This window comes from Caenorhabditis elegans, chromosome I (genome assembly GCF_000002985.6).
Source record: "Caenorhabditis elegans chromosome I".
In the NCBI taxonomy this organism is placed as follows: domain Eukaryota; kingdom Metazoa; phylum Nematoda; class Chromadorea; order Rhabditida; family Rhabditidae; genus Caenorhabditis; species Caenorhabditis elegans.
The window spans coordinates 14,657,348-14,683,469 of NC_003279.8; the positions used below are offsets into that span (position 1 = coordinate 14,657,348).

A 26,122-nucleotide genomic window follows, 5' to 3' on the forward strand; every position below is an offset into this window, starting at 1 on the left:
TTCACACACTTTTCTTTTTTTCAGAAAAATAGTTCTTCATTTTCGAAAATGGCTCCAACTCGTGCTGTCATTCCTGATGATTTTGAGGTTTGTGTGATTCAGATTTTTGAATTTTGAATTAAAATTTTCACGATTTCGAGAAAAATATCCACATTTAGCAGCTAGAAACAAAAAAATTCAAGAAAAGTGCTTAAATTTTCATTAAATTTGAATTTAAACAGTTTTTTTAGTTTTTGGTGAGGCTCCTAGGCTACAAACTACAACGATGTTTTAGCCTCGCCAAAGTTGGTTGAGGCTAGGAAACATTGTAGTTTGTGGTCTGACGCCTCAACCAACTTTTCCAGAAATTTTTTCAAACAATTTTGATTCAGGATTTTTAAAAAATTTCGAATGAAAATTGCCAAATGTGCATGAAATTTCCAAGCTTTAGTAGCTGAAAACAAAAAAAAAATCAAAAAATTTTAATTTAAACAGGTTTTTTTTTAGTTTTTGGTGAGGCTCCTAGGCTACAAACTACGACGAGTTTTAGCCTCACCAAAGTTGGTTGAGGCTAGGAAACATTGTAGTTTGTAGTGTGACACCGCAACAAACGGTGGTTCCATCAATTTTTGTGATTCAGATTTTTGAATTTCGAATGAAAATTGCCACGATTTCGAGAGCAATTTTCACATTTAGCAGCTGGAAACGAAAAAAAATCCAAGAAACAGGCTTAAAATTCTATAAAATTTGAATTTAAACAGTTTTTTAGTTTTTTGTGAGGTTCTCAGACTACAAACTACAATGATGTTCAGCCTCACCAAAGTTGGTTGAGGCTGGGAAACATTGTAGTTTGTGATCTGACGCCTCAACCAACTTTTCACTTTTCCAGCAATTTTTTGATTCAGATTTTTGAATTTTAACTGAAATAAAAAAACTGCAGGAAGTTTATAATTTAGCAGCTGGAGACAAAAAAAAAATTCAAGAAAAATGCTTAAATATCCATAAATTTTGAATTTTCGCTAATTTAAGTTTTTTTGGTGAGGCTCTCAGGCTACAAACTACAAGAGTTTTCAGCTTCATCAAAGTTAGTTGAGGCTAGAAAAAGTTGTAGTTTGTAGTGTGAACCAAAAATTGACCGAAAACGTGATTTTCAGTTAATTTTTGACATTTTTTTTAACAAAAAATTCTCGATTTCTATCCATTTCAGCTAAAAACTCACAATTTTGCAACCGTTTCTCCTCATATCAGCAGAAATTCATTAAAAATTACGTTTTTTTTTCCAAAATTTTGCCCAGAAAAACTAGTTTTCAACAATTAAAAAGAACAATATTATCCATATTTTTGTTCTAAAATAGTTAAAATCTGCAATCTTCAGTCAAAAATTTTCAACTTTTTCAAGTATTTTGTGAAATTTCGAACATTTTCAACATGGTTGAGGCTAGAAAGATTTGTAGTTTGTAGTCTAATTGATTTTTGGGCTAAAAATGTGCAATTTCATTTATTTTTAAACGTCGTTTCTTGCAAAATTATGGCGAAATTGTAAAATTTTAAATTAATATTTAATTTTTGCAGCTCCCAGTCGACGCATTCGACATTCCAATCTGCTATGACGGTGATTTATCCGGTGTCGTGATTCCGGAAGGTCTTGTTAGAGATCGTGTTCGTCGTCTGGCTAAAGGTAAAAACAGTTAAAATTTAAAAATTTCTCTCTAATAGCCCTACAACGGACTTCTAGCTCCCTCAAATTTGAAAATGGAAGAGATGGAAACCTCTTCCACGGCCATGTGTCGATTTACGTGACAATTGTAAAATCGTCTTCTCCTCCTCGAAGAGTACACGAGGGCTGCGTAAATCGACACACAGGGCCGTGGAAGAGGATTCCAGCTCTTCCATTTTCAAGTATAAGGGAGCTTGGATTGAAGGATTTCAAAAAATACAGAAAAATTTCAAATTTTCCTCTAAAAAAGTGTCAACGGAATTTTTTCGATTTTCCGAAATTTCGAATTATTTTTCGATTTTTCTAAAATTACCTTGAAATTTTGTGTTCTAATTGTTCTTTTTAGAAGACATTTTTAATTTTTCTCATGTTTTTTAACAATATAAACAAAATTAGATTAGAAAATCGAATTTTATGATTAATTTTTTTTTTCGATTTTTCGATTTTTGTTCAGATTTTTCGGAAACTAAAAAAATTTTCCTATTTTAGAAGTTTTTTTTACGGAAAATCCGAAAATGGACAATTTTTCGTTGATACATTTTTTTTTGAAGAAATTGAAGAAATGCGATGACGGAAAAGTTTCGAATAAAAACAATTATTTTCAGAAACAAGACTTTCTGCTTCAATATTATTTCTTTAATTTCTTTAAAAATTTTTCTTCTAAAAACTGCCAAAATTTTTTTTTTTTTTTTGAAAAAACTTCTAAAAATTTTCGATTTTTATATTTGCTGGAAAATTGATCAGAAAATTCTATTTTTTTTTTTTCTAATTTTGTTTATATTGAAGAAAAAAAACCTAGTCATCAAACTTTTAAGCTAATTTTAGAAAAATCTGAAAAAATTAGAAATACCGGAAAATTTTCGTTTTTCGATTTACACTGTAACTTTTTCCTCACGAGGGACGAGGAAAAGTGGTTTCTAGGCCATGGCCGAGGGGCCGATAAGTTTCAGCGGCCATTTATCTTGCTTTGTTTTCCGCCTGTTTTCTTTCGTTTTTCATCGATTTTTTTCGTTTTTTCTTATTAAAACTGATAAATAAATACTTTTTGCAGATGCTAAAACAAATTCCAAGTAAAAAAATTATGTATTCAGTGGGCAAGCAGCGGTGAAAGTGGTCAATGTAAAATGATGGATTACGGAAATACAAAACCTAAACTTTTTCTGAAACATGATACATATGATGCTTAAATGCTGAGACTACCTGATTTTCATAACGAGACCGCTGAAAAAGTTTTGAGGTTTCCAAAATTCAACTTTTTTGGTGAAAAGGTCGAGATTTTCGCACAAAAAGTTGAATTTTGAAAATCTCAATACTTTTTCAGACGTCTCATTATGGAAATCAGGTAGTCTCAGCATTTAAGCAGCATATGTATCATGTTTGGGGAAAAGTTTAGGTTTTGTATTCCCGTAATCCATCATATTACAATGCCCACTTTCACCGCTGCTTGCCCACTGAATACATGATTTTTTTTACTTGGAAATTGTTTTAGCATCTGCAAAAAATATTTATTTATCAGTTTTAATAAGAAAAAACGGGAAAAAGCTGTGAAAAACAAAAGAAAACAGGCGGAAAACAAAGCAAGATAAATGGCCGCTGAAACTTGTCGGCCCCTCGGCCATGGCCTAGAAACCACTTTTCCTCGTCCCTCGTGAGGAAAAAGTTGCAGTGATTTAGTAAAAAATCAGAAATCATATAATTTTCTCAGACATCCACGCTGAAATCGGAAACAAACCAATCGCGCTGCTCTGCGTACTCAAAGGATCCTATAAATTCTTCACTGCCCTCGTCGAAGAGCTCACAAATGCTCGCTCATCGTGTCCTGAACCAATGACTGTCGATTTTATTCGAGTAAAGAGTTACGAGGATCAAATGAGTACTGGACAAATTCAAATAATGGGACTATCGAATTTGGATGAGCTCAAGGGGAAAAGTGTGCTCGTTGTGGATGATATTTCGGATACCGGAAGAACTCTTGCAAAACTTCTCTCAACTTTACATGAGACGGGCGTTGAGAAGACCTGGACCGCCCTTCTCCTGTCGAAACGTGTCAAACGTGTCGTGGATGTTCCAGAGGATTTCGTGGCTTTTGAGATTCCTGACAAATTTATTGTTGGCTACGGATTGGATTATAATCAGAAATTCCGAGATCTCGGACATATTTGTGTCATGAGCCCTGCTGGAATTGAGAAATATAAATCGGAATAATTTGGATTTTTACAATTTTTTTGAAAAAAAAAATTGAAATTTTTGAATGTCTAATTGTTTTTTTTTTGCTCTGCTATTCCTAATTACACTGTGATCTGCTTTAAATTCGTTATTAATTTTTTTAAAACAAATATACATTATTTTAAAAATATACATGTATTGCTTCAAAATTGTAGTTTTTTTTTCTAATTTTCGGTGTATTATGACCGTCAAGGTTTTGTCCTACAAAATATTTGAAATGACCAAATTTTTTCACAATTTTTTAATCGAAAAAAAAATGCAAAAACCACGAGAAACCGTAGATTTTTTAAAATTCCATAGAGAGAAAAATTGCAAGAAAAATTGCTTTTAATTAATTTTTTTTGGGAAAAATCAAAATTTTTCCGATTAAAAAAAATCGATGGTCGAGAAATTTCATTTGCTTTTTTTTTTTTTTGAAATTTTTTTAAAAAATCTTTTTTCAAAATACCGCGTTTTGCCAGTATAGCTTTAAAAAATTTTTTTACACATTCTGATAATTTTAATTTTTTTTCAGTTTTTTAATCGAAAAAATTCAAAATCCACGAGAAATTAGAATTTAGAAAAAAAATTTCGAGGAAAATAAAAATATAGCTTGAAATTAATTTTTTTAAACGAAAAATCTAAATTGTTTGATTTTAAAAAAAACGATGGCCGAACTTTCTCGATATTCGAAAAAAAACATGTGGCCGAGTTTTTCACTTCTCGGCCACCTAGCAAAACTATTTCATGAACACGAAATTGTGAGAATGCGTATTGCACAACATATTTGACGCGCAAAATATCTCGTAGCGAAAACTACAGTAATTCTTTAAATGCGCAAAATATCTCGTAGCGAAAACTACAGTAATTCTTTAAATGCGCAAAATATCTCGTAGCGAAAACTACAGTAATTCTTTAAATGACTACTGTGTCGATTTACGGGCTTAAATGGATTCAATTAATTTATTTATCGATAAAGTATTGAAATTCAGCTAAAAATGACCAAATAATGCGAAGAACCGAATGAGCCCGTAAATCGACACAAACGCTCTACAGTAGTCATTTAAAGGGTTACTGTAGTTTTCGCTACGAGATATTTTGCGCGTCAAATATGTTGTGCTATACGTATTCTCAGAGTTTTGTGTTCCCGCAATAAATAGAATATATCTGTATTAAAAAATTTTGGAAAAAAATTAATTTTTCATCCAAAAAATTTTAAGAAATAGGTCATATTTTGTGAAATCTAAGAGAAAATCAATACAAAATGTTTTTTTCAGAACCAAAAAAAAATGGAAAAGAGAAACGAGGAGCACTCGCGCAAAAAGTTCATCGAAGAGCAGCTAAATGCTCTGAAACATGTAAGTTTTCGTGGCCGCCGTTAAAATTTCGGCCACCAATTCAAAAAAATTAAATTTTAAAAAAATTTGGTTTTTTTTTCAGGAAGAACGAGTTCTGAACGAGACACGTACCAAATTGCAACAGCAAAAGTGGCACCTCCTGCAGGAAAATGATAAGATCAAGGAGAAAATTCGTGTGCGTGACGCTGCCGCCGGAGCCGGAACTGGAACTGGAGCACCGCCAGAATAATCGATTTTTAAAAAAAAATTTTTAATTTTTAATTTTTAATTTTAATTCAATTCGATCTCTCTCACCACCTATTCATAAAAAAATCAAATTTTTTCACCCCCTTTTTTCCATTATTTGATATCAATTCGCGTCGCTTTGTGCAATAACGCAACGTATTGTTACTTTCTCCGTGGAGCATGTTTGCATTGCGACTACCTTGGCGACGGCTCTGTGTATGTTCTGTACTTTTTTTTTGATTTTTTGAACTGAATTTTAGGAGTTTGAAGTGTTTTGTAATCGAAAAAATTAAAAATAAAAAAAAGGTTTTAAAAAAATTTAATTTAATATATTCAGCGTTTCAGCGGTTGTTGTGATTGATTTTCTGATATAATCGAAAAAAAAAGAAAAAAACATTGAGGTTTGATTTATTTATTTCTGTTTTATTTTCGCCTTGCTCAATATTCCGGTTTCCGGCATTTTATGACGGAAAAGCTCCTCCCCCGCCGAGCGGCTTGTCGGAAATACCGGAGAAACGGCCTTGTTGTTTCGCACAGAAATGTCTCCGTCTCTCTCTCTCGGTCTTCCCGAATATATTCGGACTGTTTCTGTTCCCTATCCGATTCGAGAATCTCTCTCTCTCTCCCCCTGCCGGCGATGGATTTTTGTTCGATGTATTTATATATGATGTTTCTGCGCTTGTTTTTGGTTTTTTGTGACGTTTTATTAGATTTTAAAGCTTAAAAATCGAAATTTTCACTGATTTTTATGCTTTAAAGTTGAATTAGATCGAAATTTCGTCTAAAAATCATCTGAAATTCACTTTTGAAGCTCAAAAATTCAACTTTTCAAGAAATCAATTTGACGGTGCGGTTGAGGCTCACACTACAAACTACAAGATTTTTAGCCTCAATCACCGAAAACTTTGTAGTTTGTAGTTTTTTATGCTGAAATCCTCATTTTTTGCGGATTTTCACTAGATTTTTTGTCATTTTTCGTAATTTCCATAATCTTAAAAATATCAAAAAAGATACTATTTCTAAAAATTAATTTTTTTGCGTTTGTTTTTGGTTTTTAGCGACGTTTTATTGAAATTTTAAGCTTCAAAGTCGGAATTTTACTGATTTTTATGCGAAATTATTCCAAATTTTAGTTTAATTATCACAAAAATCACTTAAAATAGTATTAAAATTCAGAAGAAGATAAAATTTTGGTTGAGGCTCACACTACAAACTACAAGATTTTCAGCCTCAACCACCGAAAACCTTGTAGTTTGTAGTGTTTGGGCCTCAACCAACATTTTTAATTCATTTTTCATAATTTCTATTATCTTAAAAATATAAAAACTGAGGCGAATTTTTTTTCTTATTTTTCTTCAAATCAAATTTCTTCAATATTCGATTTTTTCTGAAAATTAATTTTTGGCGCGTGTTTTTGTTCCTTTTCTGCAGGCTTCAAGTACTTTTAAGCTGCAAATTCGGAAAATTTATTGTTTATGCACTTTTTGGTCAAAATAATTTCTTAAGCAACGTGTATTTGTCCTCGATAATTTTTTTAAAAGTTTTCCAACTCGAATTCCGTCTCAAAAAATTCAAAATAAATTAACAAAAGGCAATTTATTTCGGAATTTCTTACAGTGATGAGAGAACCATTACTCCAATTAATAGTTCTATCACTAATAATCATCGTCGTCAATACACAATTCGAATCGGGTCGTCTATGTTTCTGTAAAGGGTTCGAAGCGGTTGAGCCATGTGATTGCTCGAAACCTCAGACTATTGATAAATTGAATAATCATCGAATTTATGAGAAAGTACAGAAGTTGCTCAAAAAGGATTTCTTCCGGTTTTATAAGGTGAGGATTTTTTGGGAAATTCGGGAGAGAAATCGTTAAAAATTGAGAAAATCGCTTGAGTGAGGCTACAAGAATTGTAGTTTGTAGCCTGGGCCTCAACCAAATTGAGTTTTGCAAAAAATCGATTTTGTAAAATCATTTTGCACACAATTTTCGATGTAAAAGCTTATTTTCAACTAAATTCGCAAATTTTCACAAAACAATATTTTGTTCGCATTAAAATCGTCGAATTTTCATAAAAAATCGCTTGAGTGAGGCTACCAGAATTGTAGTTTGTAGCCTGAGCCTCAACCAATTTAAATTTCGTCGAAAATCGTTTTTTTTTTCAATGAAAATTAGTAATTTGTAACGTATATATTGAATAAAAACGGCGGTTTTTTCATAGGATTTAAACTTTTTCAGCAAAAAATTGGTTGAGGCTTAAATATATTGTAGTTTGTAGTGTAAGCCTCAACCACAAATAGCAATAAACCACCAATTCCCCCTTAAAAACTCGAATTTTTCAGGTAAATATGGATAAAACATGCCCATTCTGGGCAGACGATCGACAATGTGGCACAAATCAATGCGGAATCGCATTCTGTGATGATGAGGTTCCCGCGGGACTTCGACGACGAAATGCAGTGAATATGGTACGCAGAAGCTCTCATGAGAGTAGTCATGAAATATCAGAAAATCATAACAACAACCGCCAACAACGCTGGAATGAGACAACGAAAATTGGGGTAATTGTTCAGGAGGCTGCTGCTGTGAAAGAGGAAGAAGATGATGATGCTGAAAAGTGTGCAGATGCTGGAAATAATATTGATCCAATGGATAGAACACTTCATGATGATGAGAAACGACAATTGGATGCGATGGATCATCATGATGATGGACTGGAGGACAAATTCTGTGAAATTGAAGGTACATCTTTTGAAATTTGGAATATTTGCCATGAAAAATTTTATATTGCTGCGTTAAAACGTTAGTGTAGCTAGCTTGTAATATGAGCGTTGTTTTAATTATTGGATTAGATATGTGTTAAAACGTTCATTATCAAATCGTTTAAATTTACTCAATATTGCCACGTTGCATTAAATTTCAAATTTCCCAATTCCTTGAGGATTTCGTAAGAATTCCATTTGCTATGCTGACGTGTATTTATAGGAAATCGGGATAATGAATGAAAAAGGGAAGCATGGTTAATTTTAATTATGAGCGTGTTACCAAAATATACACAATTTGCCAAAAATCATGGGGAATTGCTTGGAACAATATACTACCGTATATCCTCTATTAGTTTTGCACCCCTTTGCTCAACTTTGACAGCTCATTACTCATTTTTTGTTTTGAACATATGAATAATAATTAACAAACTAAATACTATAGAAAAATATCTAACAAATATTTTATCAGTTGACAACATTTCCATAGAACAAACGACTACTGAGATATGAGCTGCCAAAGTTGACAAAAGGGGTGCAAAACTAATAGAGGATATACGGTAACTAATACAATTGTTAGTATTGCTAAATGTTGTTTCAAGTTTTTGAAATTTTTAATCTAGACTAGTGTGCATTGTTTTTTTTTCAAAATGTCTCACATGCATGTTATAATTTAACGAACTTTTTCGATATCACAATTTAGGATCAAATTTATTAACGAATATTCTTTTCTGGTAAGTCGTAGCCTCACAATGTATTGAACAAGTATATAAGATGTAGACAATATTCTTTTATACCTGACTTTATGAGATAAATAGCTTTAATGATATTCGGCTCTTGTTTCAGAAATTTAACGTATAATAATTATAACAATAATAGTTTACGACATAATTTTATGAATTAGCATCTACGGTAAATTTATTAGTGACGATTCTTTTTTTTAGCACATTTTTTTATGTATATAATACGAGAGCTTATATGTCAAGTATTGAACAATTGAGATGCATACGATATTCTTTTATGCTTGACTTGTGTTAAATTAACGTATATTTTCAAAATCTCTACTATCGTCCTATATAGTATGTATTAGTAATATTGCACCACTATACTTCACTGTGACAATACATGATTCACTATAGATTTTTTAAAAAATTATTAACTATTTACAAAACTATATAAGAAGAAATTGAGATATTTTTTTGGATATAACAAAAGGCAACGATAAATTGGGTGCGATGCTAATATGGGAAGCACGGTAAATCTATTAGTGACAATGTAATAATATATTCATTATACAACAAGTGTTGTATTTCCTTTTATATAATACGAGAGTCATATGTACTGTTTCAGATAATTACCATGTAGGTGATTTTTTAATGACATAGTTTGAATGATATTCGGCTATTGTTTCATAAATTGAACGTATGATAATTATAACTATGATAGTTCATTCGATTTATGTATTGGCATCTAGTGTTTTCATCCGACATTTAATAGCTTATTTCCTTTTTACTCCTCTATACGTGCAATACTAATAGGGGAAGTACGTTAAAGTACGTTATATCTATTAGTGACGATGCATTAATGTATCACATGAATTTTCATTCGCAAATGCATGTATCGTGATTCATTATACCACAAGGGAAAATACTGTTTTACTACTTGATCTTTTACTACAGTTAGCTCTTTTACTACTTGATATCTTTTACTACGATTTGACCACATAGATCTTTTACTACGGAAAGTACTTTTTTACTACCTCATCTTTTACTACGTGGATGTTTTACTACGTTTTACTCTTTTGTTACGGACGTATTTTTACTACGTGGAGGGACACTGTTGGGTTACTGTAGTTGTATTGTGTAAGTAACAATTTTCAGATTATATAGTATAGTTTTTTATTAATTTCTAGAAATTTATTCACTATGAAATGAGCAGAACTTATTATGGCCATTTGGATCTAGAAATTAAAAAAAAAAACGGCATGATCTCTTGCTCTCTTGTAAAACTTGTAAAATTTCCATAAACATTTATTACATTTGAAAAATCTTCTATAAATGTTTCTCAAAAGATTTTCTGAAAAATGTAGGTCCGGTACATATGAGAATGCAGTCTCGCTTTTAACACTCCTATCTCGGTCGTCAATTTATTTGTCAAAAAGATTTCAACTACAAAGTTGTTGAATAGCACGGTCTACAATTTGTCAGTTGAACATTTTTAACCAATTTTTTTTCGCGGAGTTATCGGTACTCGGAGTCAATAAGTTTTGTGAACACACTTTTGGAACCATATCTCCGTTGTTTTAATCTACAATCGTGATATAAACATTCAAGTTGATCGAAAACAATAAACAGCTTATTTTATACAAGATTTGATAAATGCAAAATAAACATTTTTGAAGTTTTTGATCAAAAGTTTCAAAATTTCAGTTGAAGTCTAAATTTCAAACATCTGATCGATAACTGACCGAACCGCAAGTTGTTTATTACATTTTAAAAACTTATAAATCAACGGATATGGAACTAATTTGTTGGTTACGCGAAAAAAGTTAATTACTCCCACAGTACCATTACAGTAACCCAACAGGATTTCTCCACTAACAATTCGTAGTAAAAGATACGAAAAATAGTGAAAAATAAAATCCCTGCCATTGTAGTAAAAAATTTTTCATAGTGAATAAATTTCTAGAAATTAATAAAAAAAACTATACTATACCAGCCGATGACCGCGCCTCCGGCGCGGCCAACGACTGGCGGGGTTTAAAATGTAAAACACATTGATGCCCTTTTAATCATTCACAAATGCCTCATCAAAATAAAGTTGGCACTTTATCGATGAAATCGCATTTTCACTTTCCATGGTATACGATTCAGAAAACTCACAGAGACAATTAGAATTTTCTGGTTTTTCTTCCAACACATCGCCAAAATTTTGGGTCTCACCACGACGGGTCTCACCACGATGGGTCTCGCCACGATGGGTCTCTCCACGATGGGTCTTTCCACGATGGGTCTCACCACGATGGGTCTCGCCACGAAGATCTCGCAGCAACATTTTTTTTAAATTTTCCAGAAGGTTCTAGAACAATCCAGAATTTTTTCGAATTTTCCAGAAGGTTCTAGAACAATCCAGAATTTTTTCGAATTTTCCAGAAGGTTTTGGAACATTCCAGAATTTTCTCGATTGTTCCAGAAGGTTCTAAAGCTTTTCAGCATTTTCCAGAAGGTTCTGGAACATTCTAGAATTTTCCAGAAATTCCCAGAAGGTTCTGGAACATTTCAGAATTTTCCCGAAGTTTCCAATTTCCCTTCCAAAGACAAAAACACAATTTTTCCCAAACTACAGTAATCCTACCCTACTCCTACAGTACTCCTACAGTACTACTACAGTACCCCACCCATATCCCCCTACTAACCCCAAACTAATATCCCTCCAACAGCCGAAAACGCCTTGCCTTGTAAGCTATGACGTCACTTCTTAACAAACGGACACTATTTTTTTATATATAGGTAATGATAATCTGAAAATTGGTGCTAACAACACGAGCCATCGCACATATTTGTTATTTTTTATTCCCAATGGCTCTTTTGAGCACACACCTGTTCCAATACAATATCATCATTTCGTTTATTTAACAAAAACTCCCGATAGTGATATTTGACGCCCACACACTTACTGTTTATATTAAATTGTATACATTTCACAAATAATTTTTCTGTGATCTGGGATGGGAAATTGAAAAAAAAAATGGAAACAGAAATTTATGTGGGAACACCATGGGAAAATATTGGAATTTTAAAAATGCAGCACAGACTACAAACTACAATTAAACATTTCAGATGACGAGTCAGATGGTATGCACTATGTGGATTTATCGAAGAATCCGGAACGCTACACGGGATACGCTGGAAAATCGCCGCAAAGAGTGTGGAAGAGCATTTACGAGGAGAATTGTTTCAAGTTAGAAATTTGGCTGAAAATTTGAAAATTGAAAAAAAAAAACAACAAAAATTTTTCAGACCGGATCCCAAATTCGACAAGAATTTTTTGACGAATCCCAGTAATTTTGGTGAGTTTTAGATGCGTGATATATGTGTGTAGAATTCCTGATTCACTGATTGATTTTTTGATTTGTGAGAACGCGCTCGTTTGAGAGAAGACTACAAACTACATACAGAGTTTCGGTGAGGCTAATGCTTTATGTATGAAACACTTTTTTCCCCAAAATTTTTTAAATTCTGCAGACAAATCTGATTTTTTTTCTATAGAATTTGGATTAAATTGGTTTTTTGCCTAAGCAAAATAATATAGGCTTGTAGTTTAAAAAATAAAATAAAAATAAATTATTTTCTGAAATTTTGATATTCCACTTTTTTTCGAAATTTCTGAGAAATATGTATTCCCTAAAAAAAAATTTTGACAGAAAATTCAATTTTTGACAAAAAAAAAATCGACTTTTTTTTTTCAAAAACCGAAGTTTCGGAATAACAATTTTCAAATATTGTGATTTCTTATTTCCAAAAAATTTTGAGGCGTTTTTTAACCCATTAAACATTTTTAAAAGGCAATTAAAAAAAACATTTTATTGCGTAATTTTCACATTTTTCACATTTTGCCGATTTGCCAATTTGCCGGAAATTTCCATTCCGGCAATTTGTAGGGTTGCCAGAAAATTTTAATTCCTACATCTTGCCGATTTGCCGGAAAATATCATTTCCGGAAATTTGCCGGTTTTCCGATTTGCCGGAAATTTTCAATTGCCGCAATTGGCTGATTTTCCGGAAATTTGCAAATCCGGCAAATTGCCGATTTGCCGGAAATTTTCAATTCCGATAATTTGCCGGTTTGCCGCAATTTTTTTTTCTGGCAAATTGCCGATTTGCCGGAAATTTTCAATTCTGGCAAATTGCCGATTTGTCGAAAATTTCAATTCAGGCAGTTTGCCGAAAATTTCAAAATGGCACTTTGTCGGTTTGCCGATTTTCCGGAAATTTGCAATTCCGGCAATTTTCCGGTTTTGCCGATTTGCCAGAAATTTCAATTCCGGCAATTTTCCGACAATTTACCTATGTTTTTTCGAAAAAAAAACCTCTGGCGCCCACCCCCTGCTACAATCTAAAAATGGTCGAAATTTGGCTGAGGAGGCTGAAAAACGTGTAGTTTGTAGTCTCTGAGCCTCTCTCTCTCTCTCAAACAAGCCACTGCCGCTTGTCTCCACATAAAAACTAATAATTTGCACAAAAACCAGACTAATGCGAATTATCAATACATAAATCCCTTTAATTACCTAATATACTACAAACTATATAATACCATTAATAAAATCAATTAATTCAGAAGGTACGTTGTCCATGGATAATATGTTCTAATTAATAATGGTGAAGGATATATACTCTCTGTGTCTCTTTCTCTCTCTCTCTCTGTGTCTCTCTTGCTATCTCTCTCTCTAAAAATCCACGTGTGTCTTGTTGTCTGTTGTTGTACCATGTCACCCACCAGTCACCAAAAGCTTCACAAATTGCAAAAAGAAACACAATGCTTCAAGGCTTTTTATTGAACTTTTTACTTACTTTTTTATCTTAATTTTTCACAATTTTTTCCCTCCAAAAAAAAAAAATAACACGGGACCCCCGCTTTTCGGGAAATGGGCTCATCATTTTGTAAAAATTGCTCTTTTTTTTTGCAGGGATGTGCCTTGAGAAGCGAGTTTTCTATCGATTGATTTCGGGACTTCACTCGGCGATTACTATCTCAATTGCTGCGTATAATTATAAGCCACGTGGGAGTTTAAATTATTTAAAAAATTTGATTTTTTGGAAAAAAAAAGATTTTTCCGAGTTTCATTAAAAAATCGATTTTTCGAAAAAGAAACGGACTTTCTGATTAAAAAAAATTTATTCGATTTTTCAAAAAATAAGAATTTTCAATTTTTTTGAAAAAAAAAACATATTCCAGATTAAAATATCCATTTTTCCGAACTTGAAAAAAAATGGATATTTCAAAAAACAATAATTTTTTTTCGAATTTCTGGAAAAAATCAATTTCCCAGATTTTTCAAAAAATTAAATCAATTTTTTTTCACATTTTTTGAAAAAAATTTCATTAAAAAATAATCAGTTTTTCCTAATTTTCCGATTAAAAAAAAAATGTTCAGATTTTTTTGAAAAAAATTTTTTTCTCTAAGAAAAATCTTTTAATATTTTCTAGAAGAAAAATCGATTATTCAAAAAAAAAAAATTAATTTTTCCAAGTTTTCGAGAATATAATAAAATTTTCAGATTTTTTGAATTATTAACATTAAAAATCAAATTTTCGCATTTTCCAATTTAAAGAAAAATCAAAAAATAAAATTCCAATAAAAACTATTTTTTCCGATGAAAAAAAATAAATGTTTCGAAAAATTTATTTATTCAGTTTTTTTTTTGGGAAAAAACATTTTCCGATTTTTTGAAAGCAAAAATTGATTTTTGGAAAATAAATCAGTTTTTTCCCGAAAAAAATCACGACGGATAAAGTTAAAATTCCTCAATTTCTTCAAAAAAAAAACACTAAATTAAAAAGTGTATTTTTTCAATTTTTTAACAAAAAAATTCGTTTTTTTTTTCGTTTTTTGAAAAATAAATAATATTAATATTTTTAATAGTTTAATTCAGATTTGTTGTGAATTTTTTTTCCAATTTTTCGAATTTTTTGAAGAGAAAAGATTATTCAGATTAAAAAAAATCGATTTTGCACTTTTTTGAAGAAAAATTTTTTTTCCGAATTTTGGAAAATAAATCAATTTTGTTCCGATTTAAAAAAAATAAAATTTTCCGAAAAAAAGTCTCAATATTTTCAGCACCACCATCACTTGGACAATTCGGTTCACAAATGGGTACATGGTTCCGTAATACGGAAATGTTCGCCGGCCGGTTTGGTACAAAATGGTCATGGGAAGGACCACAACGTCTTCGAAATGTCTATTTCATCTATTTACTCGAACTTCGTGCACTTTTAAAAGCTGCTCCATACCTTCAAAATGAGCTATTCTACACTGGAAATGACGTGGAAGACGCTGAAACTCGAAAAGCCGTCGAAGATCTTTTAGAAGAAATTCGTGCGTATCCAAATCATTTTGACGAATCGGAAATGTTCACTGGTGTTGAATCACATGCACGGGCTCTCCGAGAGGAATTCCGATCGCATTTTGTGAATATCTCGAGAATTATGGATTGTGTTGAGTGCGATAAATGTCGGCTTTGGGGAAAAGTTCAGACACACGGAATGGGAACGGCGCTCAAAATTCTTTTTTCGGATTTACCACATTCACATTATAAACAGGACTCGTCGAAGTTCCAGTTGACTAGGTTCGACCTTTTTTTTTTGGACTTCTCAAAAAATGAGAAATCAGCAGCAAATTTAATGAAAATGGGGGTTTTATGTTGGTTGAAGCTCAGAGAGACTACAAACTATAAATATTGGAGCCTCAACCACTTTGAGTGAGGCTATAAGAGCTTTGTAGTTTGTAGTGTGTGAGCCTCAACCAAAGAAATAGTGGAGATTTTTCAAAATTCCTTTTGGATAGATTTTTGAAAAATACAGATTTTTAACTTTTTTTTCTGTTTCTAGCAGACAAATAACAAAATAATTGATAATGTCAGTTGGTTGAGGCTCAGAAACTACAAACTACAAATATACGGAGCCTCAACCAATTTGAGTGAGGCTAAACGAGCTTTGTAGTTTGTAGTGTGAGCCTCAACCAAAGAAATAGTGGAGATTTTTCAAAATTCCTTTTGGATAGATTTTTGAAAAATACAGATTTTAAACTTTTTTTTCTGTTTCTAGCAGACAAATAACAAAATAATTGATAATGTCAGTTGGTTGAGGCTCAGAAACTACAAACTACAAATATACGGAGCCTCAACCAATTTGAGTGAGGCTAAACGAGCTTTGTAGTTTGTAGTGTGAGCCTCAACCAAAGCGATGCTTGAGATTTTTTTTTTTGAATTCCTTTTGTATAGATTCTTGAAAAATACAAATTTCTAATTTTTAACCAGAAAAAATAGATAAAAAATCGAAAATTTTAGCTGGTTGAGGCTCAGAGACTACAAACTACAAAGCTCCTTCAGCCTCAACCAGTTTGATTGAGGCTAGGAACTCTATGTAGTTTGTAGTCTGTTAAATCAATTTTTTAAAGTTTATAGTTTTTTTTGTTGTTGATTTTTTAGAACAACTAAACATAATTCGAAGTATAATGAATATTTAGGCTGAGGGCTGGCAGACTACAAACTACAATTCTGCCAGAATGGGTTGAAAAGGTTGTAGTTTGTAGTGTGAACCTCAACACCAAATTTATATATGAATATTTTTTAGAAGTTTTTTTTTTTCAAATTCATTTTTTGATTTTAACTTTTAACAAAAACTGAAACTACAAACTACAACTGTCTTTTAGCCTCAACCAATTTTCGGCCGAGTTTGTTGAGGCTAATGGAAAGTTGTAGTTTGTAGTGTGAGCCAGGGGTGTGCGGCAAATTTGCCGAGCTCGGCAAAAAATTGAGAGCAAGCAATTTTGACTAAAACCATTGATTTTTTCGCCAAAAATGTAGTAAAATGACACAAAATTGAGTTATTTTGATGCTTAAGCAGACCTAAGACTACACGGAACTTATTCAGAAACCAGATGAGTGTTAAGAATTCAGTAGTTTTGGTGCTCCAAAAAACATCAAAAAGTATCAAATTATTCCGAGTTAAGCACGGCAAATTTTGAGATTTGCCGCACACCCCTGGTGTGAGCCTCACCAATTTTATATGGAAATTAACTTAGAAGCGAGAGAAATAATTAGAAATCTGAAGTTTCAACAACAATTTAACCCGTAATTTCAGAAACGAAGTGGTCGCCCTTTTGCAAAGTTTCGGTCGTTACTCGTCAAGTATTCTGGAAGTTGACAATTTCCGAGAAGACATGTATCCAGGTGAATCTGTAATGAATACAGCTGCAGATGGTCCTCCAAGGAAATCCAATAAAATTGATCTGTAGCCCCCGCTTTTTTTTTGAAAAAAATCCACTTTCTTCTGCGTTTTCTTTTGTTGTTATGGGTCACTTTTATTTATCTAAGATTTTTTCAAATTTTTCATATTTTCTTTCCCCTGCTCTCCCTAAAACCAGTTATCATATTCTCGTTGTGTTGTGTACATAATTATGATTGATATAATAATAATTGATTCCCTCGAAATATATAGACATTTTTCATTTTAAAATATAGTTATTTTTTAATCGAAAAATATTTACGATCGCACAATTTTCTCAGAATTTATTTTTGATCTACCTTGTTGACTAAACTCCTCCCCTTCCTTCGACAAAAGACAGCCACAACAAAAAAACAAGGGCAACAAGATTGGGGGCGGAGTCAAGTTCAACAGGTAAATCAAAAATAAACTATGAGAAACGGAAGGGTCTTGCCGCCGCGCATTCAGTCATCACTTTTAGCAAAGTCAATTCAAAATTCGCGGAGATCATCACGCGTAGATCACAATTAATTTGTAAAAAAGCAACAGAAATACAAAATATGAGATAAATATTTGTGATCTACATGTGATCTACCCGCATTTTAGACAGAAACTGCTATGCGCGGCAAGACCCTTCCGCATAAATGCGCCCCCCTTTAAAGTCGTAGAAGTCGAAAAAAAATGCACTGTATTTTTTCGATAATAATAATTGTTTGGCTTTAAGCAGAGCGTGGTCAGCCGCAGAACCTTGCTCCGCGCCCACCACCTCTGGTCTCGACACGATAAGTAAAAGGAGGGTTACTGTAGTTTTTGTAGTGGGCTTCAAGAAAAGAATTAAAAACCGGCAGTATGAAATTTGATAAAGAAAACTTGAAAAAAAGAAGAATTGCCGTTTTTCCGGCAAACTCCGGCAATTTGTCGATTTGCCGGAAAAAATCGTTTGCCACCCACTCACCCCTAGTTTGTAGTCTAGACCTAAACTACAAACTACAAAACTTTAAAAAACCATATTAAAAATTACTGAAATTGATATCGTTTTTATATATTTTTTCTCAAAAAATAAAGAACGAACAAATTAAAGCTAATATAAATTTGTGAGAGGCACTTTGAATTTCAAATCGGGGGTAATTTATGTCCAAATTGTTGTATCAATATTACTTCCTTTCTTCAAATATCGATTTCTAAGCGTATACGCTGCTATTTTCGCCTGACGAGACCTCGTGAAGACTCCTTTGTGATTTCCGACGGCTCGTGTGGTGGCTGAAATAGATTTTGGTACGCTTCCGTTTTTTTTTTGTAATTTCAATGCAATTTCAATGCATTGAATTTGTGCTCTAACTTTTTGATCTGTATCGGATAGTTTGAATTTTGCTCCAAAAAACAAACAGATGGCGAATGAAGATCACATTAATAGGTTAGCACAAGTAAGCTATAAACTAGTTAAGGCAATTAATGTTTTGTGAAAATTGAGTAGCCTTTTTGTATCTCGTAGAATTTGAATGTATACATAATACACTAGTGTTTTAAATACATACAGTATCCATTAATTCCGAAAAGTTTTAATGGAAAGCAAAGAAAATTGCACTAAATGCTATAGTTTTTTCTATAAATTGACTGTTTTTAACACAATACAGAATATCTCAAAATTGTTTCTTAAGCATCCGAATTCCATGCATTCGTTAACATATATTATAGTAATTGTTTCCACTCACTCATTCCAGTCATAAAATCTGCGAAATTCCAAATCATTTCTCCAGTGATTGTATGATCTTTAACCAATGCATCAAATGCATGATGTGTCTCCTGAATCACTTCATTTTGATATTGTTCCGAGAAATCAACAGATGGTTCTTGATTCAATCCAGGAATACTGTCGGCTCCGTACTCGGTTACTATGATTGGTTTATGGAAGGTTTCACGCCAAAGGGAGATGTCCCAGTATACACTTTGATTGATCCAGGGGATGTAGCTGGAAATAGAGAGCTTTTTTTTAAATATTGTTCTGTACGTTCGACATCACATATCTCAGTTCATTTTCAAGATATTAGAAATTGTTCAACTACAATAATATAGAAAAATTTATAATAAAGATATTTTTAGTTAACAATTTTTGGTAAAACCATAGATAACCGAAAAATGGTCCGCTAGAGCCGAGTGAAGGTATTAGCTAACACTTTAGAGTTTATACCTCGGTTATTTGGGTACTTGTGTATTATACCCCCGCCATTTTAAACATTAATTTTTTACCTTATAAAATAAAAACGTGAGGAATTTTAGGCTTACTATTAGGAAAACACCATTCCTAAGCCTAACAAGGAAAATGGGTATCACGTTTAATTTAAATGGATAAATTAATGGAATTTTGTTCAATTTTTTAAATGGCGGGGGTATAATACACAAGTACCGTTATTTGTTACCTACTGTTATGTGGTCATGTGCTGCACACAAGAAGTGTTATCTATAGTTTGATTTATGTCGCCTACAGGCCTATTGTACCTATTTCTTCCCACCTGCTCTATTGCCTCCCTTTCCTTCTAAGAGGTAATCTACGGAGTATCTTGTATTCACTACTCAACAAGGGTTTTGCTTCTATATTCTTGCAGGTAAGCGTGTTTTTGATATCTTTTAAATGAATCGAGATATGAGCCAAATCAAAGGATACTTTCCGGCGAATAGGCAAAAAGGCAAATTGCCGGAATTTAAAATTTTTGCCTATTTGCCGAATTCGCCAAACGGCGATTGCCGCTTACCTCTGAGTAAAATAGTTTTTTGGCATGGTGCATCTTGGCAGCTGGTATCTTAGTTACCGTCGGTTTATTTTTTAAGAAACTGCCAACTAAGCAAAATATGTATTATCTGTTATTTTCTATATTTTGTAACTCAGCATTTAGTCAAAATGAACCGATATACGGTCTGCCCAGTTTTTTTCGACCGACACTTTTTTTCCCATGATCTTCCATTTTCTTACCCCATATCAATATACCATCCGTAGTATCGATTAACACAAATGAAATCCATCAAATCCGCAGTTTGATCATTATCGAAGTTCGTCGGACCATACACAGTAGTCACCGGACGAGTACGATCGATTCCGTGAGCAGTGTCCACCAGAGTTCTGAAAATTCTCCTGTTAATATGATACTCAAAAAGAGTAACTAACTTGAAATAATTCCTACTCTCCTTCTTCATAGTCTGCGGCTCATTTGCCAGAGACCACGCGATGACTGATGGATGGTTCTTGTCTCGATCAATCATGTCTTGGAGCATTTTCACGTGCAAATTGTTGTTAGCTTTGGAAAATCCCCTGGAAACGATCTAAGTTGGAAATTCCACGGATTAAGGGCATATCCTACTTTAAGCCGACAGCTGGTGTCTCCACAATCACCGCAATACCTCTACGGTCATTCTCGAACATTCGTTCTTCGGAATATGGATAATGGGTTGTTCGGTAGCAGTTTCCACCCATCCATTCGAGTAGATTCAAGTCTTTTGTCATGATAGCTTGGTTGAATCCACGGCCTGGAAGATGTTAGGTGTAGTTTAGGCTAATTCAGATGTTCGGTATAATTTCGTTACTGATACTTGGCAGACTAAATGTTCCAATAGAAAATGGTTTGAAAAAATAGCAAAACCTTTTTATATTCGTTCGGTTTCTCAGACAGGTGCGAGTCACGGCTAACCGACTCAAAATCACTGCTAATTAGCTTTTTGACCAGGGATAGAGTCAACCTGGCTAGCTCTGGTTTCTCGCTAATTAGCTCTGGTTTTTTGCTAATTAGCTCTGGTTTTTGATACCGAAAATGAAACACTTTTTTTTTGACAGTTTCCCGCAGTTGTTCCCACCTATTATAACCCTGCCGTCCCATTCTGGGATACCGCGTCTCCCACATCTTGCTCTCCCTGTCATGTCCGGCTCTGTTTCTGCTCCCAACCCGCTCTTGTCAAATCAAATGTATTTACTGGGGATTGAACCCGCATTGCTTCACACCGAACGCCGACGCCTTACCCATTGCGCCGTCGCGCCTCGTGTGAGGCTTCTATCGAAAGAAACTTGAATAACGAGATAATTCTCGTGGAACACAGCATCTACTCCACCATCCAAAATTTGTTTGCGTCCGATTTTGTATGTCATCGATACAAATTGGGCGACACCATTTCTGAAAAGCATTTTGGAGAACTCCTTCTCCGAACATTTTGTTCACTATAGTGTTCACTATAGCACACTAAAATCTTGATGTATATATCAAGATTTTAGTGTGCGAGGAAAAGCACCCAAACATCCTATGTGCTATTACGAATCATCCCCCGAACAAATAATAATAAAAAAAAACAACAGTTTTATTTTGATAAAAAGCTAACATTTAATAGTCTACTTCTTTCCTTCCTTCTCGTTTGAAGTGGCAGCGGCAGTAGAGGTGTCAACGACAAGGATGTTGGGACATCTTCCGTAGTGTGGTGGGCTGGGTCATGAAGGCTTCCCTCTGAATGCTGGCTGTTGGTATCCCTGTTGGTAGACGGCTGATCTTGCCGTTCTCGTCGATCTGAAAATATTGAAATTTGGTTTTGGCACCATATCAAGATATTAATCGTCCCAAACTTTCTAGCTGGAGCTGATTCTTCTGGAAATAGACACTTCGCTTACCTTGAAGTACTTGGGGGACGGCGAGCTTGACTTCCTTTGGCTTATATTGTTCTTCTTTGGAATGGTGTAGACCTTTTTCTTTCTTTTCTTGGCTCCTCCGAGAAGCTCACAGTTGACGTAGATGGTAGCTGCAGCCTTGATTCCACAATCGCTATTTCCTAGCTGACAACTGAAACAGGTATAAATTATTAATGCGTCCGGCAGAGTCGTACTCAAAGCAGCCCGAGGAATGTCAAGCTCAGCTTTTCGAGAATCGACGTGAAAGGAAAATTACCGGCATAGCAGAGTCTTTGCTCCTCCTCTGTAATAACATGTTTCTGTGATAAATAAAACACCAGATAGCTCTACCTTTACAAGTGGAGCCGTCTTTGAAGGGTGAAATGAGTTTCTGCACAATTGAGGATTTTCGTTGATTTTTCGGCATTAGCCGAACAAACATCTGTAGTTTCTTCCTCTTTTTCTTCTCTTGAGTTGTTCGTGGCTGGCGGCATGAATTCTCCATCGTCTAGAGGAACTTCCTTTTCCCCATTTGAAATTTAGAATTATACAAAAAACTATTTAAAAAGTTGAGCAAGTTCAATACCACACGGTAATTATGAATAAACAATAAAAATAAATAAATAAGTTATTAAAAATCAGGTTCATAAAATCAAATGAAAGAAAACAAAAATCAATATTAATTGCTAATTAGCACGGATTTTCTGCTAATTAGCAATGGTTTGCTAATTAGCCGTGGTTTTAAGCTAATTAGTTCTGGTTTTTTGGTGTTTTGCTAATTAGCATTGATTTTGAGTCGGTTAGTCGTGACTCGCACCTGTCTGAGTTATACGACTTCGGATGAGAAATTGACAAAGTTTGTAAATAAGCTTAAACAAGCTATTGCTCAACTATAAAACACAACACCAAATGTTGAGCAAAAGCTTAAATAGCCTAAATCTAACAGTTTGTAGGCTTAACAACTAATAATAGCTTATCTAGTGGCTTATAAGACTACTTTCTGCTGGAGATCAAACAATTCAGCAAAGGTGCAAAGTCATGCCGAATTTCTAATGTTTTTAAAATGTTTCTACACTGACTGGCAATATTCAGATTATCTACTAGAGCAGGCCAAACTTACCTATAATCTCGAAATCCTCGTGCATTCCAAATCCAAGACAATAAAACGGCTTCGAGTTGATGAAAATCTGCGAGTCTGACCATGTAACAGTACGGAATCCAAATTGTTCCCTATAGATATCTGCCAATTCTCCATCAAGAATCAATGATACTTCAAGAGAATAAAGATCCGGTTTTCCCATTCCACGTGGCCACCATAACTTTGGATTAGATATCTGTCCCTCACTCTTTGTCTGATTTCCAGTGTAAACTAGAGATCCTTCTCCATCGAACATCTTGACTTCAACACGTACTCCATCTAAACTACTGACCGCTGTCTCGAAGAAGAATGATCCAGTGTGATCTGCTACTATATTGATATTTTGAATATAGACTGAAGGGATCTTCATCAGTTGGACACTTCTCAGGATTCCGGCGTAGTTGAAAAAGTCAAAGTTTCCGACGTTCTTTACGGCGCCTGCTGGGAGACGGGAGAGCTGGAATTTTGAAAGATTAAAAAAGTCGAGATTTGGTGTAAAATACAATACCCTTACAGTACCTCAAATTAAGTAATTTATTTTTCGGTAGGTAAAACTAAAAAGGGACAGTAGTGATACTCTATGAAACTACGAAGATGCAGTGAGGGTACTGTGTGGGTAGGTATTATATGGGTACTGTACAGATACAGATACAAAATAGACATAGTATGTAGGGGTACTGTAGATGGTACTTGTGTATTATTTCCCCTCATTTTTTGAAATAAATTTTTAAATAAAAACGTGTGGAGTTGTTGTATTTTTAGGCTTTGGAAATAACCATTTTCTAAGCCTAAAGATGGAAAATGGACATCATGTTTTATTAAAATGGATAATATTAAAATGAGGGGAAATAATACACAAGTACCCTGTAGATACGCTTTGGGGAACTGGACGCATACTATAAGTGCAGTTTTAGGGTATTCTAGGGTACTGTAGATTAACTGGATGGGTTTATATCCTAAAGTTGCTACTATACTGTAGGGGTCCTGTAAGCGTATGTATGTATATGATAAGGGATTGTAGGAATATAGTTGTACCGACGCGGTACGTTAGAGGTACTGTGTGGGTAGGTATTTTAGGGTGCTGTCAAGGTACTGTAAGGGTACTGTACTATACTTTATAGGTAGGTTATTGCATGTGTACTGTAGGAGTACTGCCAGTTTTTATAGGGACAGGCACGTTCGGTATTGTAGGAGTAGGCAAGGAAAGTACTGTATCGCTAGGTATGGTAGGTAACTCACAATTCTCCCGCTGATATTCCTCGGAGCAACACTTTGATAATTAAAGTCCCCCTGAGGAATTGTTGACCATGACAGAGTATTATTAACGGCCACGGTGAACTTATTCTCGGCTCCAAACTTTATCTGTGCAGAAATATCAACTTCAAATGGCAAATGTCCTCCGATATGAGAAGTGACCTTTTCCGAGTTGATGTACTGAAAAATCAATATTTTTTTCAAATTAGTACATCCTCTCTACCATACCACTACTGCAAAATAGTTGACCGAGCCGAATCGCAGCACGTGCCTCATATTACGATCTCTCAGCGGAACGAATTCCTTCTTCTCGTACCAAACCCATCCGATATGATCTCGAAGTTCACTTCCTGTTCCTAAATCGTTATAGGCAGATGGCACGGGCATCACTGTCGCGTTCTGGAATTTTTTTTTTGAATTTTTAAAAACCTTCTACACTCTCTCTCTCTTTCTACACATAGATAATCAATTTTTAAGCCTTTTTCCATGTTAAATCAAGTTTCTACCTTTTCTTCTCGCTGAGATACACACCGCTTTAAAGTTTTGAAGGTGAGAGTGTGTGGGGGGAGGGGAGAGCACAGAGAGAAAGAGTATCTGCACTCTCTCACCCCGCTTTACCTAAAAACGCTCATAACTCAGCGGAGAGCAAAGATAACAAAAAGTTTCCAACTAACAAAATGTAGAGAATTTTAAGGGCTATATTTAATATTGTGATAATTTTTCAATCACATCGAACTTCAGGAAGATAACCAACCTGGAACCTCTCCAAATCCAATGTATTCCACTGATTAACAATTCCAACATCTCCTCCATTATGTGGTTCCCTAACAAATGTCCAAAGACCATCCAACGAGTCGACGGTTCTTATCTCATTCTTCTGTACGTGAAGAAGGCATGTTATTGTGGAAATCGATTGGAGGAGCAGTAATAATAATACCGTAGGTTTGAGTATCATTCTGTAAATTGTGTATTTGATTGGAAGATTTGTTAAGATTATTAATGAGTGATAAGAGAGTTGAGTGCAAAATGTACAATAGCGATAAATTTAAGAGATGTGTACGTAAGGAGAACTTCTGAAGGGTTTGATGAAAATTCCAAATTTTGAAAAAAAAAAACTAATAGTAAGATTTTGAATTTTCGTATCGATTTGTTTAGTTTTGAGTATTTCTTATTAGGATAGCAATAAGGAAATTTGTATATAACGTGGTTTCCAGAAGAACCTAGCAGTAACTAAATTTAATATGATAATATAGTTAATATAAACACGTATTGTGCTATAATCCCATTCAGAATTTAAAAACTATAGAAATTTCAGTTTGAGAAAAAAAATAAATGTGACATACCAATATTCAATTAATATTTAAAACCTTGAAAGTATCTAAGAGTGATAGCATCATTCTATATCAGTATTGCACTCAAAAATTAATTTTCTTGAAACTCTACATAAAATTTGAGTTTAATACTTAACAACTAGTGAAGCCATTCAAAATTTGATGAACTTATAGATGTGCTTAAATGAGTATGCTACACAGCTAAATTTACACTTAGTACCACAACAAATTTAACAATTATAACGATAGTTAGAATATCGATTTCAATATGAAAAAAATAAATAATTCGAGATACCAAATTTCTACGCCTATATTATCAAAAATGTAAAACTTTTCTAAAATTATTACGTGATAGTGAGGGCTGTATACTCTGTATTAGTATTTGTACTAGTATCACCCCATCAATTTTCATAACAATTGAATTTTCTACTGAAAACTACTGAAGCCAATCAAAATTAATACTGTAGTATCTAATTGTAATGCATGACATATTAATAGAGAACATAGGGTAACAAGTGTAACTCAACTAT

The 26,122-nt window shown here is 33.7% G+C and overlaps 4 protein-coding genes, 3 non-coding genes and 1 pseudogene across 11 annotated transcripts; 6 read left to right on the forward strand and 2 right to left on the reverse strand.

Moving 5' to 3' along the window:
* Positions 1 to 7: 7 nt before the first annotated feature.
* Positions 8 to 4,148, forward strand: hprt-1 (Hypoxanthine phosphoribosyltransferase). The gene is made up of 3 exons (NM_061144.6): positions 8 to 87; positions 1,552 to 1,657; positions 3,402 to 4,148. The coding sequence occupies exons 1-3, from the start codon at positions 49 to 51 to the stop codon at positions 3,899 to 3,901; spliced, it is 645 nt and encodes a 214-aa protein (NP_493545.1). The 5' UTR covers positions 8 to 48; the 3' UTR covers positions 3,902 to 4,148.
* A 1,028-nt stretch (positions 4,149 to 5,176) lies between these two features.
* Y105E8B.6 (BZIP domain-containing protein) lies at positions 5,177 to 5,794 on the forward strand. Its single transcript, NM_001392978.1, has 2 exons — positions 5,177 to 5,259; positions 5,342 to 5,794. The coding sequence occupies exons 1-2, from the start codon at positions 5,191 to 5,193 to the stop codon at positions 5,486 to 5,488; spliced, it is 216 nt and encodes a 71-aa protein (NP_001379264.1). The 5' UTR covers positions 5,177 to 5,190; the 3' UTR covers positions 5,489 to 5,794.
* Y105E8B.15 lies at positions 5,613 to 5,709 on the forward strand. The gene has a single exon (NR_101646.1). It is a non-coding gene; the product is annotated as an Unclassified non-coding RNA Y105E8B.15 (non-coding RNA).
* Positions 5,795 to 7,101: 1,307 nt separating the features above from the next.
* On the forward strand, positions 7,102 to 17,494 carry ero-1 (the record flags this gene model as incomplete). Of its 4 annotated transcripts, NM_001377681.1 has the most annotated exons (8): positions 7,102 to 7,319; positions 7,826 to 7,951; positions 8,057 to 8,225; positions 12,085 to 12,205; positions 12,265 to 12,314; positions 13,932 to 14,024; positions 15,084 to 15,591; positions 17,108 to 17,494. In NM_001377681.1, 8 exons carry the CDS (start codon positions 7,104 to 7,106, stop codon positions 17,259 to 17,261), a joined length of 1,437 nt encoding a protein of 478 aa, NP_001364626.1. The 4 variants fall into 4 exon arrangements, with proteins under 4 accessions (NP_001364626.1, NP_001364667.1, NP_001364632.1 ...); NM_001377680.2 differs by having other exon boundaries at positions 7,826 to 8,225; positions 17,108 to 17,477; NM_001377682.2 differs by lacking the exons at positions 7,102 to 7,319; positions 7,826 to 7,951 and having other exon boundaries at positions 8,132 to 8,225; positions 17,108 to 17,261.
* Positions 17,495 to 18,252: 758 nt separating this feature from the next.
* Y105E8B.9 (Beta-glucuronidase) lies at positions 18,253 to 25,219 on the reverse strand. The gene is made up of 9 exons (NM_061147.6): positions 25,016 to 25,219; positions 24,490 to 24,660; positions 24,247 to 24,441; positions 22,990 to 23,464; positions 20,584 to 20,749; positions 20,391 to 20,534; positions 20,199 to 20,345; positions 18,943 to 19,199; positions 18,253 to 18,490 (listed from the first exon to the last, which is right to left on the reverse strand). The coding sequence occupies exons 1-9, from the start codon at positions 25,214 to 25,216 to the stop codon at positions 18,360 to 18,362; spliced, it is 1,887 nt and encodes a 628-aa protein (NP_493548.1). The 5' UTR covers positions 25,217 to 25,219; the 3' UTR covers positions 18,253 to 18,359.
* On the forward strand, positions 18,773 to 18,842 carry Y105E8B.13. The gene has a single exon (NR_050757.1). It is a non-coding gene; the product is annotated as an Unclassified non-coding RNA Y105E8B.13 (non-coding RNA).
* Y105E8B.10 lies at positions 21,649 to 22,363 on the reverse strand (annotated as a pseudogene). Its single transcript has 4 exons — positions 22,221 to 22,363; positions 22,147 to 22,173; positions 21,873 to 22,041; positions 21,649 to 21,771 (listed from the first exon to the last, which is right to left on the reverse strand). Coding segments are annotated over exons 1-4 (462 nt in total).
* Y105E8B.12 lies at positions 21,861 to 21,998 on the forward strand. The gene has a single exon (NR_050758.1). It is a non-coding gene; the product is annotated as an Unclassified non-coding RNA Y105E8B.12 (non-coding RNA).
* Positions 25,220 to 26,122: the final 903 nt, after the last annotated feature.